General features: G+C 36.6%; 1 protein-coding gene across 1 annotated transcript; it reads right to left on the bottom strand.

Annotated features, from left to right (window-relative positions):
- Positions 1-613: 613 nt before the first annotated feature.
- Positions 614-10,313, bottom strand: atad1a (ATPase family AAA domain containing 1a). The gene is made up of 10 exons (XM_067439387.1): positions 10,185-10,313; positions 9,555-9,778; positions 9,204-9,302; positions 7,633-7,753; positions 7,305-7,505; positions 5,785-5,891; positions 5,521-5,610; positions 5,335-5,385; positions 4,483-4,652; positions 614-3,725 (listed from the first exon to the last, which is right to left on the bottom strand). Exons 2-10 carry the CDS (start codon positions 9,723-9,725, stop codon positions 3,593-3,595), a joined length of 1,143 nt encoding a protein of 380 aa, XP_067295488.1. The 5' UTR covers positions 9,726-9,778; positions 10,185-10,313; the 3' UTR covers positions 614-3,592.
- Positions 10,314-16,758: the final 6,445 nt, after the last annotated feature.

The raw sequence follows: 16,758 nt of genomic DNA, 5'->3' as shown, positions 1-16,758 counted from the left end.
GTCATATTGACAAATCAATCTTAATACATTTATTTGCCATTTCAATAAGCAATGTTTGACATACAGTTAAAAAAGCTGCCAGACGTGTTTTTTCTTTTCAACAACCGTTTTATAAAGTACCACATGGAGACATATGGCTGCCTTATAACATTCAGCCAATGGGAAAACAATTGCTTAAATCTTTGGAACGGTTTGGCATGAGCAAAACATTTGCAATTAGAGCTTGTGAAAGGCCAGAAACTTCAGTAAGGATGGCCAAGAAGTCAAGAAAGAAACTGACCTTTGTGCCCATAGTACTACCCGATAAATGAGTTTCATGATGCTGGTTTGACACACTGAGTGATGTATTTATTATACTCCAAGATTAACCTTTTTAAACACACTCTGACTAATCTGAACATCAATATATGTTAGATGTAACATCTTTCAATTAACAATGTAAAAAATGACTTTATTCTTTCTTAGTAGATACATGTAGCACCATTTGTCCCAAATCATGTGTAGTACACAAATCAACCTTGCTTTAAGTGGACACAACGCCATATATACCTAAACAACCATTTCTTTATGTGAAAGTTTTTTTTTTAATATTTATTTCTATAACAAAAAAAAATTTGTGTAGACTAAGACAAAAAAATGATAAATATCTAGTCCCTTGAATGTCACAAAAAATATTATTTCAACCCAAAACCAAAAGATAAAAAGTGGAATACAGCAACATAAAAATACATAGGGCCCTATAATACACCCTAAACCAGTGTTTTATGCTTGTACAGTTATTATTTTTACGTCCAGCACCACATTGTTTAAATAGCAAATGCACTTATGCCCATATGTTCTCCCTTGGGCGTACTGGTCTGAAAACGAGGTGTGTTCAGGCGCATTGCTCTTTTGAGGCAAATGAAAACGGCTGTGTCCTTGAACAACAAAAACCTGGTCAAAAGTCAACGGCGCAATATTTTTTGTGTTATTTAAAGAGCATGTTAGTAATATGAGCCTATACGTGTGGCCACAAAATGCACACAGCAGCACACAAACATTTTTAAATATTAAAAATAAAAGGATTCCTCTTTGGAGAAGCGAAGCGTCTTTCCGCTCGCAATTTCCGCCATGTAAATAGCGATTCTGCCATGGTGCAAGCGCAGCTGGCTTTAAAAGACTAGACTCTGATTAGACTCTGATTGGTTTATTGCACGTTACACCCATGATGACTCATTAAGAGAATAGGGACAACCCTTTTAGACCATGCTCCAGATAATTTTTCCCATTGTGAAACTAGCAAAAGTGGATTTGGACACACCCTAAGTGTACTTTCGCGGTGTTCTTTAAGCCATGTGCACTGTGCGATTTTTGCCACGATTTGGCCGTCTGAGACAAATTTTGCATATTCTTAAGGATTCCTTTGATCCTAGGCTAAAATCTGAAGTCTTTGATCTTCAGATAAACATGTTAGTTTGACATGTTTAGCCGATTAATGTAGCCTGACAAGCCAGATCCACATCAAGATGTTTGGTCTGGAAACTCACCATTGACAGGGCTCAATCCGAGGGGCGGGATAAACGGTTGTCTTTCAAACTCCCTCTGCACGCGATAGGATAGCGCTACACCAACCGGAGCAACGACGGTGAAGGGGAGCTCGCTGACTGATTAAACATTCGCCGTATCCGGTCGGCTAAACTCCGAACACATCTTCCCTTTTTAAGAATGACTTCAATGCCGCTCTTTGTTCTTTTCTCAGAGGAAAGCTTAACTCCAAGTCTTCCGGAGGCGCGGGCAGAGCTGATTCGAAAGACCGCCGCCGTTCGCCAGTTTCTGTGTTACTAGAAGCACGCAAACGCAACTCGGCCGTCGTCATTATGGCCCCGCCCGCCGACCCTATACACGATGTGATTGGGCCGTCCAGATTCTGAGGAATACAGCTCAGATAGGAATTGAGAGTTGCTAGACCACACTTGCGGGCAAATTAAATATGCTGCCGCTAGGGTGCGTCTAGATTTCTAGGCTACGATTAATGACCACTGTGATCAAATTTTACCTCAGACAAAATTCTGGCAGTGTCAGTCCTGCAGTGTCAAATTATCTTCCTTTTTTTAAGACAAACTATGACCAGAATGATCGCTAGAGATTTCTATGTAACCACCATTTCAGTTCCGCGTGTAATGCAGCTCACTTTCACCGAATGCGTCATTCATTGATGATATAAAACTCTGGATGAGTCTTCTTGTGTGTGTCCATTTTTAGTGCGTCTTGACTATCGTACAGTCTGACATTAATGATTGCGATCTTACAGTGTGACGTGCATTACATCGTACAGATCATGTTCGTACAGTCTGACAAGCAACATTCGCAAAGGATTTTGAAAAATCGCAGTGTGCAGGACCCTTAGATCATGTGCTCAGATTGTTAAAATAGGGCCCATAGTAAAACATACAATATAATAATACAATCAAAATGATTTTATTGAAATGTAATAAATATAATTATAATACTACTATATAATCATGAAGTATAAATTAAAGAATAATTTAAATAATCTAAAATGCATTTCAATACATCACATTACTCTAAAAATTTAGATTTAAATGCCATGAAAACAATTTCACGGTGCAAAAGAAACACATTTTCCTTATGCAAAAATTCTCTTTTCTTTTGTTTTTGGGTTAAAATATGACACAGACATGCCCCTTACGCAAGTGAACACAGTCATCTTATCATGGCTTAATTGGCGTTAACGAAGATCACACATGCACCAGTCAGAATAACTTTAGAGTAACACGCATGCATCCAAAAAAGACAGTTAGATTTAGTGTTTCAGGAAATGTGGTCCTAAATACTAAAACATTTATAGACATAGCAAAGTTTGTTTATTCCTTACTCTCAAATCCAAAAAGTGGTTCAATATCTGCTTCTACACAAAATGCACGCAACAGATCATATCAGAAATATGTATGCGCGATACTATTATTATCATACCATAGTCTGTCTGAATACTCGATTAAGATTGGCTGGAAGGTGTGTAATAAAACCGTGTAATGCACAGGTAGTTCACTGTTCTATATTAATGCGCTGTTTTCATTGAAACGCGCACACACAGGCCTTCACAAAAATTACATCATTCATTCATTCAAATAAATGTAATCTTAAGCACTACTGATTTAAAGCGGGCCGAATGCTAGATCTAACAAGCTGTAACTGACGAAAATAACTGTCAGTTTTACCATTCCAGTCAAATTTTGCGCTGCAAACATTAATAACAGCTTTAAGTTGTCAGTGCTGGCCAAATACCATGGTATAATTGGGATAATCCCAAAGCTAGCTGTTAAACATTATATTTTAAACGTTAAATTTTAACGCACTTCGTGGATGCAAACTGCTTTGCGTAGGGCAGTTCTTTGAGGAGCTGTGGGTTAATCCCTTACTTACTATTATTATTGTTACAATCACATAACTGTTGTATTGAGTGTGTGACTGTAAATTCATTATAGTGCAAAGTAATAATGTTTGAGAGAGAAATGTGAAAAGGAGAGAAAGAATGAGGCAGAAATAAGTGAAAGAGAAAAAATGAGTGCATGAACGTGTAAGTGAGAGGTTTTCAGTCCAGAGGCACCTCTCTCAGATTTGCTGGGTCAGCTGGAACCGTGGCCTGTTTGGACTCTCTCATCTTATCTAGGCCAAACAGCAGGTCCAGTTGAGTCACGGGCCTCAGCTGCGTGCTGTCCACATGCCTGAGGACACACCAGAGGACATCAGGGACAAAATCAGTTACATGAGGCAAGGGTTGCTAGATTTTAGTGAGTAACATAATTTTACATTCACTCCTACATATTTACACAGAATTTCAAAACTTTCAAGAATATCTTGAAGCAACTACATAGTATATGACTTTTTTTGTGCATTGTAACATTATTTTCTTGTCAACTAATTTTCAGTTTTTACAGTGATATACAGCAAATATTTTTATTTTTTTTATTCACCATGAAATCATAACAGACAATTCTTGTTTTTTTAATGAAAATATTTCAGTATTTATTATAATTTTATCTCTACTCTGATGACGCATTTACTGATGTGAGGGCGGGACAATCTGTCACTCACATGAGATCCACCAATAGCAAACCACAACTATTTAACGATCCAATCAATTCTCAATGGACAATATCATGTCCTGTCCTACATTTTTTTCTGGTTCGAGGAGCCATTTTACTCATATATAAAAAAACTATCACTGTTTCATGCCAACTTTAAATTACATTGTATTTAACACATTTGCACATTATCTGAAAACTCACAAGAATATCTTGGGTTGTTTGTCTTCTAACAAAACAGAAAGATAAACCAGCTGAGCAACTGCTTGAGATTAATGGGCTAGATTTCTCCAAATATTATAAACCTCTTTGGTTAGGACGTGATGTAAGAACTGTGCTTCGTGCACACAAATAAAATAACATTGTGTTTGTATTATACAAAGAATCTTAGACATACTCTTCCTCTTCATCCAGCTGGAACTGTTGTGCGATCTGTTTCATCTGCTGTTTACGGACATAGTCTCTGACGCGGTACATGGCGGCGTCCCTGCACAGCTCTTTCAGATCACTGCCGGAGTAGCCCGCGGTTTGCCCAGCTATTTCCTTTAGGTTAATCGCGTTACTTAACTGATGAAAAATAAAGTTCAAATAAAATAATTTATATATAATACACCCACAAACTTTTAAAAGTGCTGTGGTCAGTTTTTTTATTAAACAAGGGTGCATTAAAGCTGCAGTAGGGAGTTTTTAGAAAACGTTGACTTAACCTAAAAATTTGAACATCAAAACTCACAGGTCACTCCCCTTTGCTCTCTGCTGCGGTACAGCTCCTTCCTTTTGTATATTTTATCATTGTTATCTCTTTTTTTTTTTCCATTTACCATCTTTATTTTCTGAGTAGGTGCCACTCGAGGAATTGGCAGTTTGGATTGCTTGTCCGCCATAAGCAAAGCTGTGGCACACCGGTAATCTTGAATTTAAATGCCTGTTGTGTAATCAACAGACACAAGCTTGATTAAAACTGCTAAGACATTCCTCCTGGCTCTGATTGGTCATTTCTTACTGGGAGCAGTGTATTTCTGCAAATGGCAATAGGACCACTGGGAAGAGCCAGAGGAGCTTGATTTTTGCACTAATTATCTGTCTCATATTCTACTCTCAGGACCTGACAGGTTTAACAAATATGTAAAAAAAGTTACCTACTGCAGCTTTAAATTGAAGTGACAGTAAAAACTTTCATGATAACTTTTTATTAATCAAAGAATTCTTGAAAAAAAGTTTCCACAAAAATATGAAGTACATATCTTACGTTTTCACCAGACAGAATTAGTCGAAGGATTTCTTCTCTTTGAGCTGCATTCTGAAAAAGGACCAACAATTATTTTGTTTTGTCATGATTAAGATAGGCAGTTAACAAAAACAGAATGTAAAGGTGTGTGTGTGTGTGTGTGTGTGTGTGTGTGTGTGTATGTGTGTGTATGTTATTCAGACTCACAGGCAGACCAACATGAAAGGCAGTAGGCATTCTGCGAAGTATTGCTGCATCCACATCCTGTGGTCTGTTAGTAGCCCCCATCACCATTACCTGGACATTGCCATACATTTTTATTTCCCATCACATTTTATATTACATTTTATATAACACTTCTGAAGAAATGCAATGACCTATGAAACCAATGTGTGTGTGTGTGTGTGTGTGTGTGTGTGTGTGTGTGTGTTTGTGTGTGTGTGTGTGTGTGTGTGTGTGTGTGTGTGTTACCTGACTGTTTGCTGCTGTGTCTAGTCCATCCCACAGACTCATGAACTGGGCCTTCATCATAGCTGTGGCCTCATGGTCCATACTGGAACGATTCCTCAGGAATGAATCTGAGACAACAGACAGATGTTATTTAGATGTACATTTCAGAACTGTACACTATGAAATAAACCCAAATTAAATTTGTATTTATTATTTATATTTAGCATGAGGAGAGTTAAATGTAGAACTACATATACACTATCATTGAAAAGTTTGGGGGTCAGTAAGATTTTTTTTTGTGTTTTTGAAAGAAGATCTTTAATGCTCATCAAGCCTGCATTTATTTTATCAAAAATACAGTAAAAAAAATGTAAAAACTGATTTCTACAATACAATTTAAAATATATTGCAATATATTCCTTTGATGGCAAATCTGAATTTCTTCAGAGTCACATGTCACGATCCATCTGAAATCCTTTTGATATTTACATTTACATTTTACATTTATGCATTTGGCAGACGCTTTTATCCAAAGCGACTTACATTGCATTCAAGGTACACTTTTACATTTTGTCAATTCTTGCTTTCCCTGGGAATCGAACCCATGACCTTGGCATTGCTAGCTCCATGCTCTACTGTTTGAGCTATAGGAAAGCTGATATTATAATTTCTTGTTATTAAAAATGTTGAATACAGTTGTGTTGCTTAATATTTTTGTTAAAATGATTTATCTGAAACCAGAAACTTGTATTACATTATATTCAATTTATTGCCATTTAAAATAATAAATTTCTTTAAAAATAAAAAATAAATCCTACTGACCCCAAACTTTTTAATAGTAAGCTGCGTTTCCATCGCAGGAACTTTCCCCAGGAACTAGGGACTTTGGAGTGGTACTCAATGTGTTTAGATTGCAGTAACCAGGGTTTAAATGAAGTTCCGGGTAAAAATTTCCCTTGAGGGAATTTAAACATCATTTAGAACCTTGTCCTTGCATTCGAAACACAGAGTACCACCCCAAAGTCCCTAGTCCCTGGGGAAAGTTCCTGCGTTGGAAACAATACTTTAGAAACTTTTTTGCAGTCATAGTTTTTCTATAATTCTGCATTTTCAGCAATTGTAATTTAATACACAGTACCAGCTTTAAAAGAAGCGTAACTAATTAAAATAATTAACTTTTACTGACGTTTCAGCTCGCACACTATGATAAAATGCCTGAGAGACTGCGTGCAGACTCTTCAGTTTCACAGATGATAGGTCACAGTACAGTATTATTCAAATGTCATCAGCATATAAAATAAAGTGCTTAGAAAGAGCATCGAAAACATTGCAGTTATTATGCAAATATACACGTACCACGTTTTCCATAAAACCCATGAATATAAAACACCTGCATATCCATAGTGATTAGAGTAAGCTTATCACCCGAGTAGTGGTGGTTAAATTTATTTGGCACATTAAACAAGCTGGTATTGTAATATTTCCTATCTGTCTGGAATCTCTAAATATCTGTCCAATGTTAGAGCATATTCAGTGGTTACCTATTTCATCAATAAAAATTATGCAGGGCTGAATCTTGACCGCCATTGAGAATACAGCAGCAGTCAGCTTTTGGGATTCGCCGTACCACTTGTCAGTCAAAGTTGAGGCCTGTAGATTAATAAAGCGGCATCCAGATGCTTTCGCTGTTGCTTTGGCAATTAAAGTCTTTCCACATCCCGGTGGCCCATACAACAGTACACCTGAGAATTGGGAACATTAAAAAAAAAATGAATATCAAACTTTGACATTTCATATATACTGCTACCTGTACATATGATAAAAATGTACTGACAAGTTCGGGGTCCATTTACTTTTTTCATGACTCACCTTTGGGAGGTTGCAAGAGTTTGGAACCACAGAAGAGATGACGTTTCTGGAAAGGCAAAATGACAGTGTCTTGCAGCTCTGAGATGACCTCATCTAGCCCAGCAACATCTCTCCATGTCACCTTACAAAAAAAGGAAGAATATATTCAATCATATAGGCTAATAATGACTTGGAAGTGTGCTATCGGGCCAATATACCTTAGTCAGGTTAGATGCCAATGTGTTAAATGTGAGAGAAAGACTTTAAAGTCTCTTTACAGAGACAGTCTTAACAATGGCATGCACAGTATAACATTTCTAGATCATGTAATCAAGTTATTTGTCTACTGAATTATTATTTTTATGCAGAAAGATGTTTTGTCACCTGAACAAGCGATATGTTGTTAAACAACAGTACAGTATATTGAACATACCAGTCAAAAATTAAATATGGTGCTACCCTGACTAAGGTCTATGTCAGGGGTTCTCAAATCTGGCACACAAGGTCCACTTTCCTGCAGAGTTTAGCTCCAACTTTGGTCAAACCCACCTACCTGTACCTTTCTAGGGGTGCTTCTCGAACGGAAGTCTGTGGCCTATCTTGGCTGCCACGTCATCAAGTGCCTCCAAAATGCAGTTTCAATTTAAAGGATCCTTGGAAGGCAGCCTTCATTTGCGTCCTTCATTTGGCTCATTTTGAAAGATGCATCAAGTGTATCCTTCACGTCTTTCAATCACCCACAATCCTTTGCACAGATTTCAATGCACAAAAAAGTACCGATGAAAGACCAGTCAGCACTGGTTTTCCGAGGTTAATTTTTCGGTGTTATGTAGCACGTTTCAGTTTTCACAAGAACCAATGAGGTTTGTTCTCACAAATCAAACAGGTTCGGTTGACCTTCAATTTACATAAACTGATCAATGTTTATTTGTGAATAAACGCCCAAATTCAGTCTGTTTATCATATAAAGCGCTTGTGTCCCTTCTAAAAATTAGGACACAACTGCTCAAATCATATGGATTTGTTTAATAATATCCTTATGAAGAGGTTGTGTGGACTGTCAATGAAGGGATAGAAATCTCTCAGACTTAACTTAAAAGATCTTATTCTTATTCATAATTCGTATTTCGAAGAAGAATGAAAATCTTACGGGTTTGGATCAACATGAGGGTGAGTAACAGATTGCCCTTTTTTTCAATTTTTGGGTGAACTAAACTGCCAAATAATGCAATCCACTACTTTTAACAAAAAGTATTTTTCCAAAATCAAGTATTTTTCTGCAATGACCATGGGTTGGAGCTAAACTCTGCAGTACAGATGATCTCGAGGGCCACAGCTGAGAACCCCTTGGCTATAGTAACAATGATTACAGGTTTGCACCTTCATGGGTGTGAACAGGGAAACATTTCCAATCTGTCAACACAATTCTAAATCAGTTTGTATAATAATACTAAATACAATGCAAAATGACAACCGATAACAAATAAATCATGTCTTTAAGAGCATGTCCTTTCTTTAAAATGACTGATGTAATGAGATGCACAGTGTGATTTGATGAAAGGTTTCTATTGATTCAAAATATTGGTATTTACTTTGATGCTGCGAGGATCAACAAGATGAGTGGCGATGTTCATCTCGTACTCCGTCAGACTGACACCCTCTACGCCTATCTGCTTCATCAGCTGCTCTGCCTGCGGAGAGTGCGAGAGTCAATAAATAAAAAAATCACAATAAATAATGGTTAAGCCATTATCACTATTAAGAGTCTTTTGAGTCACTGGGCTGATTCAATAAGCCATGATGAAGAAATCATTAAATTTTTATTAAGCACCTTGAGCTACAGGCTTGCATGAAATATGATCTGTAAATTAAGTTTAATATTCACTGGAACTACATTTACTGACACACTATCATCACATGTCCAGTAGCAGAGATAACTTTACCCTTTTCTTGGCTTGGGATTTTTGTTTTTGTGTTGGGTCCAAAGCGTCCACCACCCATTTGATACTGTAATATGTTGCAGCTCCAAAGATTGTCAGTCTCACCAACAACCCCACCACCTCATTCCGGGTGAGTGGGCGAAGGAGGGCGTCCCGAGGAATGTCACTCAACATCTTGGTCCACCCCCGCGGTCAGCCCATTGGGCAAGAAGAACAAACTGGGTGATCTAAAATACAGCAGGTAAAAATAATCAGTGCATCTGGTACATCATGTCATTAAACCGCTCTCTTATTGTTATTTTATACTTATAGATCAAGAGATGGATTGACTATATAACAAATTGTAGACTTATGTGTGAAAGATATTCAGACCAGAACACTATATTACTATACATTATAAATATTAATAACAGATACAATTATTTAAATAACGACGCCAGAACAATATATATTTTAAACAAATCTTTAAAAATAAATTATGCATTAGTATAAGTCATATCTTCCTGAGAGACAAGACAAAACAGAGGTGCGATTTAAAGAATACTTCAGGGACCGCGTAATCACGGAAACCACATTCGAGTTCTAAGCAAAGTCTCATAATACAACATCATAACACAAATACATTTTACTCACATTTCACTGCATCACTGTAATCATTGAACGTCGACTTGTGCAGCCGCACTAAACTCGCCGTCCGGAAAAGATTACTATAAACACAGGTTCCTACGTCCTATTTACTCAATGCAAATGGCATATTTCCCAACAAGTACATTTCCAACAAGAAACTGACATGGAAGAACACCAAATCAAATTTGAACATTGACAAGCCTATCAAAATGTCGTAAAAGTCACGCTATTAACAGCCTAGTTATAGACCTACACTTTAGCAACACTTAGGCTTAAATTAATTCTATTTCACATTGGTTTGCTGGTATCTTGGTTTAAACCAATGTTTAAACCAATTTATCTTGGTATCTTGGTTTTTTTATTTTTTTACGGTCTATGGTTTAAACTGGCCTCTAGGCCTGGCCAGCTGAAAAGTGACCACAATAATAAATAAAAAAAACAATAAAAAAAAAAACAGTTAGACCAACATTTAAGACCAGCTTTAAAATAAACTGTGCTTGATTTGATATTTTTTGATAGAGGGGTCATTACTGGGATTATTTCCGCAGTTTTTTTTTACTTGTATGATTAATTTTCTAAATACCCCAAATCATTAGGCACATACCATACCACACATACCAAACCTCTAAAAAATAATATTTTCCCACCTTAGGCATCAAATGCCTTATTTTCTTCTTCTTCTTCTTTTGTTTTGTTGTTGATTTAAACACATTTTATGCTCAACCCCGTAATGGACTAGCCTAAATGGAATTGGTTTAAAAAGGATTTTACACAAAATTAAAAACAGTCAAACTGTGTGTCTGATGTCTCTTTATTTTTGTAAAATAAATAAATAAATAAATATATATATATATATATATATATATATATATATATATATATATATATATATATATATATATATATATATATATTTTTTTTTTTTTTTTTTTTTTAAAGATGTTTAACCTCTTAATCTGCGCCCCTGTTTTTGAGAATAAAAAAACGGTGCGGGTTAACGGTAAACTATAACCATAATTTTATTATGTTAGTCGTCTTTAACATGTCAGGCGGAGATCATCAAGAAATTCCCAATTTTTCGTTAAAAGAATAGTTGAGAATAGTGTTGTTAAAGGCTACAAGAGATTTGTGAGACATTGCCTTCAATTTGTAATTCTGCTGTGTAGCCTATGCTATGTGGCTGCCATTTCTGACATATGCCAGTCAGTAAGTGGACATATTACATCAAATATTCTATTTATAACAAAAGTATGAGTGATCATGATTTCGGTAAGTATAGTTTTACTGAAACAACGACTGTTTCATATATTTTTTTTTTATTAAAATCATTCATAAATGAAGTGAAAAACAACCCAGGGTTGAGTTTTTGTTGTGTGTGTCTGTGCTTAAAATGGCTATACTTGGATTAATTCATTTCATGTGGTGGGGAAGAATTGTTAAGCACATCTCAACCTCATTACATATAATACGCTGACTATAATACGCCTCAAAAATATGAATAAAAAGTATGAAACTACTTACCATCTTCTGCACCCCTGTTAAAAAGACCTGAATGATGTAATTTCTGGTAAATGATGTAACATGAGTGAAGTCTAAATTATGGGTGAAGAATGGATGGAGTGACAAGGTTGAGTTCAGACTGAGGGACATAAATTTATTGTCTGTTTTTTAAAATAAAATATCTTTCATTTATATTAGAGAAAATATGTATATTTTAACAAGAAAGTAACACATAACAATATTGCCAACAATTATAGAGAATATTTTAGGAAGTATTTAAAAGTATGACATGACATGACAACATATTTGGATGGAAACAAGACATTATTTAAATGCAATAATTAAAAGCTACCAACATTCATTAAGCTGGCTGATCTGCACATCACTCCCTTATCGATGCATGTTCTATCCAGATACAGTGTTTACTTATTATAATATACTTCATGACTATATTAGGTTTGTTTTATTGGCGTCCTGTACCGTCCAGTTGGCTCAGATGGACAGCAATTAACAGTCTTTATTAATCCTCATTTTACCAATCCAGCCTTCAGTTCCTTTACGAGGGCAGACCACACGAGGGCAGACTTGGCATAATCAAATAGTAGCAGAAAGAACGACTGAGCACTTTTGATCGGATCAGCCTCCACAATACGCAGAAACATGGATGCATGTAATATATTGAAGGTTAATTAAACTGGAGAATGGATGTTTGCTGGCATCAAGGAGTCATTATCTTCAAGAACAGAGACTGGTTTTGGCTGCAAGCCAGCGACTAAGCTAAGAATTGCTGTGTTTGATTAGTTGCCATGGAGCTCGCATCTTCCTGTGATGGATGTAAACTGGGAGATGCATTCATCTAATTTCTTCAATCTTTCAATTAGCGGAGGAAGCTATGTGCACTTAAATAGCGCAGCAAACGCTAATTCTGGTGACTCTCGCACATAAGCAACGTCTTTTATTAATCTGTTCATCTTATCTTTTTAGACATTCCTTGCGCGCTTTTGGCTCCTATTCAGAAACATCATGTTTGAAATTATAGCCTACTCTTTATTTTTTTATTTTTATCCCCGCGTTATAGCTAAAGAAGGGAGACTGCATATTAACTGTTTGAGAAAGCATTGAACTGTTGGCAACCCATTTTAATTTAAAGTCACCATGAAATAAAAATGTTCAATATTTATGTTTTATAGAATATTTCAGTTCATAATAAATAATGTATCCATGCACATCATTACTGTTTTCTTTTTAATTCGCATGCTAATCAAAATAACTTGCAGCACATCTTTTCTCCTCTCTGTGTTCTGGTGCAAGGGGCGGGGCAAGCTGTCACTCACATGACATGACATCACAGCAATAGCAAACCAACGATCCAATCAATTCTCGATGGACAAAATCATGTCCCGCCCTACATTTTTTCTTCTTTGAGAAGCTTTTACACTTTAATATAGGCTATTGTACATCACAATGCAACTTTCCAACTTTAAATAAAATGTAATTTATAGGATATTTAATGAGAAATTGTAATGTAATTGTAATTTAATGCTTACAGCTGATTCAGAAATGTAGGAGCTGCTGCATCACATGATGTTTCTGGAGGTGAAGTGCAGAACCGAAGTGTAACAAGAGACCTTCTCAGCAACCTCTATCATTTTATTTTGACATCCCTCACTCCTCCGAGACTAAAAGTCTCTCTCCTCCCCCGACTTCAAGTCACCATTGTATTGTGCGTGACTTAAAAGGATCAAGTTGTTCCTGTGGGAAATTGTTATGGTGATTGTTCACCTCTCTCCCCTCTGTTGAAAGCAACACAAGCTATGACAGCAGTGTACACTTTAGAGGGAACTGGATTCCCAGAGCACCCAATATCTTATCTTTTATTATGCTGAGAAATGAGGCCAACTTTCCTTTCCTTTTTTTCCCCCCGTTTTTTTTTTTTTTTTTTTTGCCACTGTAATTAAAAAGCTAATCAAACTGCACGGTAAGAAAAGTGATGCAGAGATGCAGATTAATCTATTTTCATCTAAAGTCAAGCAATTAAAAGCAGGTTTCCTCTGTGACAGATTCATGTTTATTTTTCTTGTATTAAATCCATTAAATCAACTAAGGTATATATAATATTTCTTAGCTATTTAGTCAAAAAGTCTGAAAACATGTTTGAGACATGCAAATGCCCCCCCCCCCCCTTTTTATGAAGAGAGAGGGTATTCATCATGCCACCATGCAATCAAAATGGACAGTTATTATTTTTTATGGAATATTGTAGTATTTATTAATAAATACTATAATATTCCATAAAAAAAAACAATAACTCTTCCTCCTGCAGTGTAATCTCTCCTCTTCTCTGATGACATGTTTACTGGTGTGAAGGCGGCACAACCTGTCACTCACATGACATCAAAGCAATAGCAAACCACAAACATCCAATCAAACCAGCTTGACAAAATCAAGTCCCACCCACATTTTTTCTTGGCCCAAAAGCTGTTTTACTCTGATACACTGTATATCATACTAGGAAAGCAAAGAAGATCACAACTTCTGTTTCATACTGACTTTAAAGATACACATAAATGCATTTCAAAACTAATTTTATTTCTTTAATTAATAATAAAGAACATGGCTTTTTTATATCAACATTAAAATAAAGGGTAAGGATAAAATAAAAAAAGCATATTACAGTGTAATATAATATTAAAGATAATCATTTGTAATAAAACATATGTTTATTTATCTGTTTTTATCTATTTTAGTTTTGAAGCATCGACAAAAAGCAGTCAATATGGGTGAAAAAGTATACAACAGTAAAAAAGGTGTGGAAAAGTTGTGTCAGCTAAGAACAGAAAAAAAATTACTGTATGCAGACTCTACTTGTTCTTTTTCCCTGTATCTCTACTTTAAGTGTAAATTAAAGTCCTGTTGTCAGTGAAAACCCAGTCCACAAACCCTTCAAATGATGCAACACAGACAGATCTCTTTCACTCTTTATTTTACTGTCTTACTAAGTCTCAAGGTGTGACCATGGGGAGCCTTGTGGCTAGTTCTGTCTTTGCTAATAGAGAAGGATGCAAGCTCCTTCTTTGTATATGTTCCAGATCATGGCATAAGCACACCACAAAGTCAAACTGAAAAAAGTGAATATACTGTATCCGTTATAATGAGGGCGCAGGCTCAATTGTGCAACTAACAGGAACGGAACAAAAAGGTAACTATTGGATATTTTTACATTACAGGGGGGGGGGGGGGGATGTCAATCTCATGTCAATCTTGAGTACCTATAGAGTAGTATTGCATCCTTCAAATCTCCGAAAAGTCTTTACTTTTATTATATTTATAAATGAAATATAGGCTGTACCGAGTCTTTCTGGAAAAAACCGAGCGCCTGGAGGCGTATCGTGTGGGCGGAGCTAAAGAATGACGAACACAAAGCGGTGACGTCCTCAAGTGTGGAGAAACCCATGGCTATCGATCTCAGCTAATAGATATATGATCCAGAATCATTCGGAGGCTGAAATAAATTGAACAGGAGAAACAGCAACAGCAGGACGTCCGTCTCTGTGGTATGTACTGTCTTTAGTGGCCTGTCAACATTTGTGTGTCTTTACTCGCAGTTTATGAGGACAGGATTCGGTTTATGGACTATCGTATGTGATTAACCCTTAGCATTAGCAAACAAAACGGTTTTGCACGTCAGACTAGTGTAACGTTATACAGAGAACAACAGAGTCCGTTAGCGCATTTGAATGACGAAGCACACGATCGTGTCGTTTACTGATGTTTACTCACACGACGATAGCCAACAGCATAGACATTTGAAGCAGTTTAACTCACCAGCTGCTTCCAAAGCAGGACCGAACCTTTATCGCTGGGACCGCTCCGTCAAAAACACACTTCTTTGGTATGATTTGGTGAAGTCCTGACAGCAGTGAACGGTGGAGATCCACTTTTGCGTCGCGACTGAAGCGATGTTGTGAAGCTTCCCGTAATTTCTGCGTTCAAATCGGTTCAAATGCAGCGCTGCCTTCCCGGAATGCTGTGCTGAAGCGTTGAAGTCGCTTGATGTCACCCATAGGAATAAAGTGGAGCGCGGCGCGGAGTGTTTATGGGCGTGCATTTCCTCTCTCGCTCTAGTCACGCGCGCGCACCCTACCGGGAGAAGAGCCCGTACGGCCCATACAAGGACCTTCTGCTCTATTAACGTCAAGCCGACCCATACTCAAAAAAAACTCTCTGAAACTTGTCAGAAACCGGAAGGAGTATTTTTGACACAGAAATACTCCATCAAACATCCAACATTAGTTTTTGAAACTTTGTCTATGTTTAGGATGGGAATCCAAGTCTTTAACAGTGTAAAAAGCTCAGTATGCATGAAACCAGCATTCCACCCCCCCTCCCCCCGTTTAACATTATTTTTTTATCTTTTTTTTTTTTACATTCACAATGCTTGAATATGTTTGTATGCCATTTATTAAAATGATTCTTGTTTCTAGGGGAGACCGGGCTAGTTGTCGTTTCAACACAATTTCATGACAATTCGTAATTTTAAGTTTTGGAGAGATGGTGGCTGATTCGTATAAATAAGTCCACTCTCATTCGTATATGTTTTCGTGCATTCTGCTTATGCCCCAGTTGTGACAAGGTTTAGAGGAGAACTTTCATGCTTACTTTTGTCAAAAGAAATCACACATTTCTGTACGATTCACACTGATTTGATACAAAATCAGCACCTTACGTTTTATACCACTTGAGTATGCATTTTTGTTTTAACTGAAGAGATACAATATTAAATATAATACAGTAATAACACAGAAATACTGTGTGTATTAACAAACCAATGAATAAAATGATAAAATCATGTGAAAACTATAACATTAAAAATATAGATTCAGTTATAGCAAACTCAATTGAGTTTGGTCACGTTTGACCAGCAGACGAAGAACTTCGCACGTCTTTGATTTTAGAACATGAGGACGTGATTTCATTAAATATCTCTTCAACCGGTGAAGGTGGAAACCCAATTGAGAATATAGAAACCGCTCAAGCGCCCTCCAGAGTATGTTGATTCACTCTCATTAGCTGATAATTC

This window comes from Pseudorasbora parva, chromosome 3 (genome assembly GCF_024679245.1).
Source record: "Pseudorasbora parva isolate DD20220531a chromosome 3, ASM2467924v1, whole genome shotgun sequence".
NCBI lineage: Eukaryota > Metazoa > Chordata > Actinopteri > Cypriniformes > Gobionidae > Pseudorasbora > Pseudorasbora parva.
Note: the sequence above shows the minus strand (reverse complement) of the source record. Positions and strands in the feature narration are given on the sequence as shown.

Excerpts from the sequence above, each read along its gene's own strand:
- atad1a (XM_067439387.1), bottom strand. The coding sequence starts at position 9,725 with ATGTTGAGTGACATTCCTCGGGACGCCCTCCTTCGCCCACTCACCCGG. Across the intron at positions 9,303-9,554 it reads AATCCCAAGCCAAGAAAAGG|GCAGAGCAGCTGATGAAGCA; the intron begins GTAAAGTTATCT and ends CACTCTCCGCAG. Across the intron at positions 7,754-9,203 it reads TTGATCCTCGCAGCATCAAA|GTGACATGGAGAGATGTTGC; the intron begins GTAAATACCAAT and ends TTTTTTTGTAAG.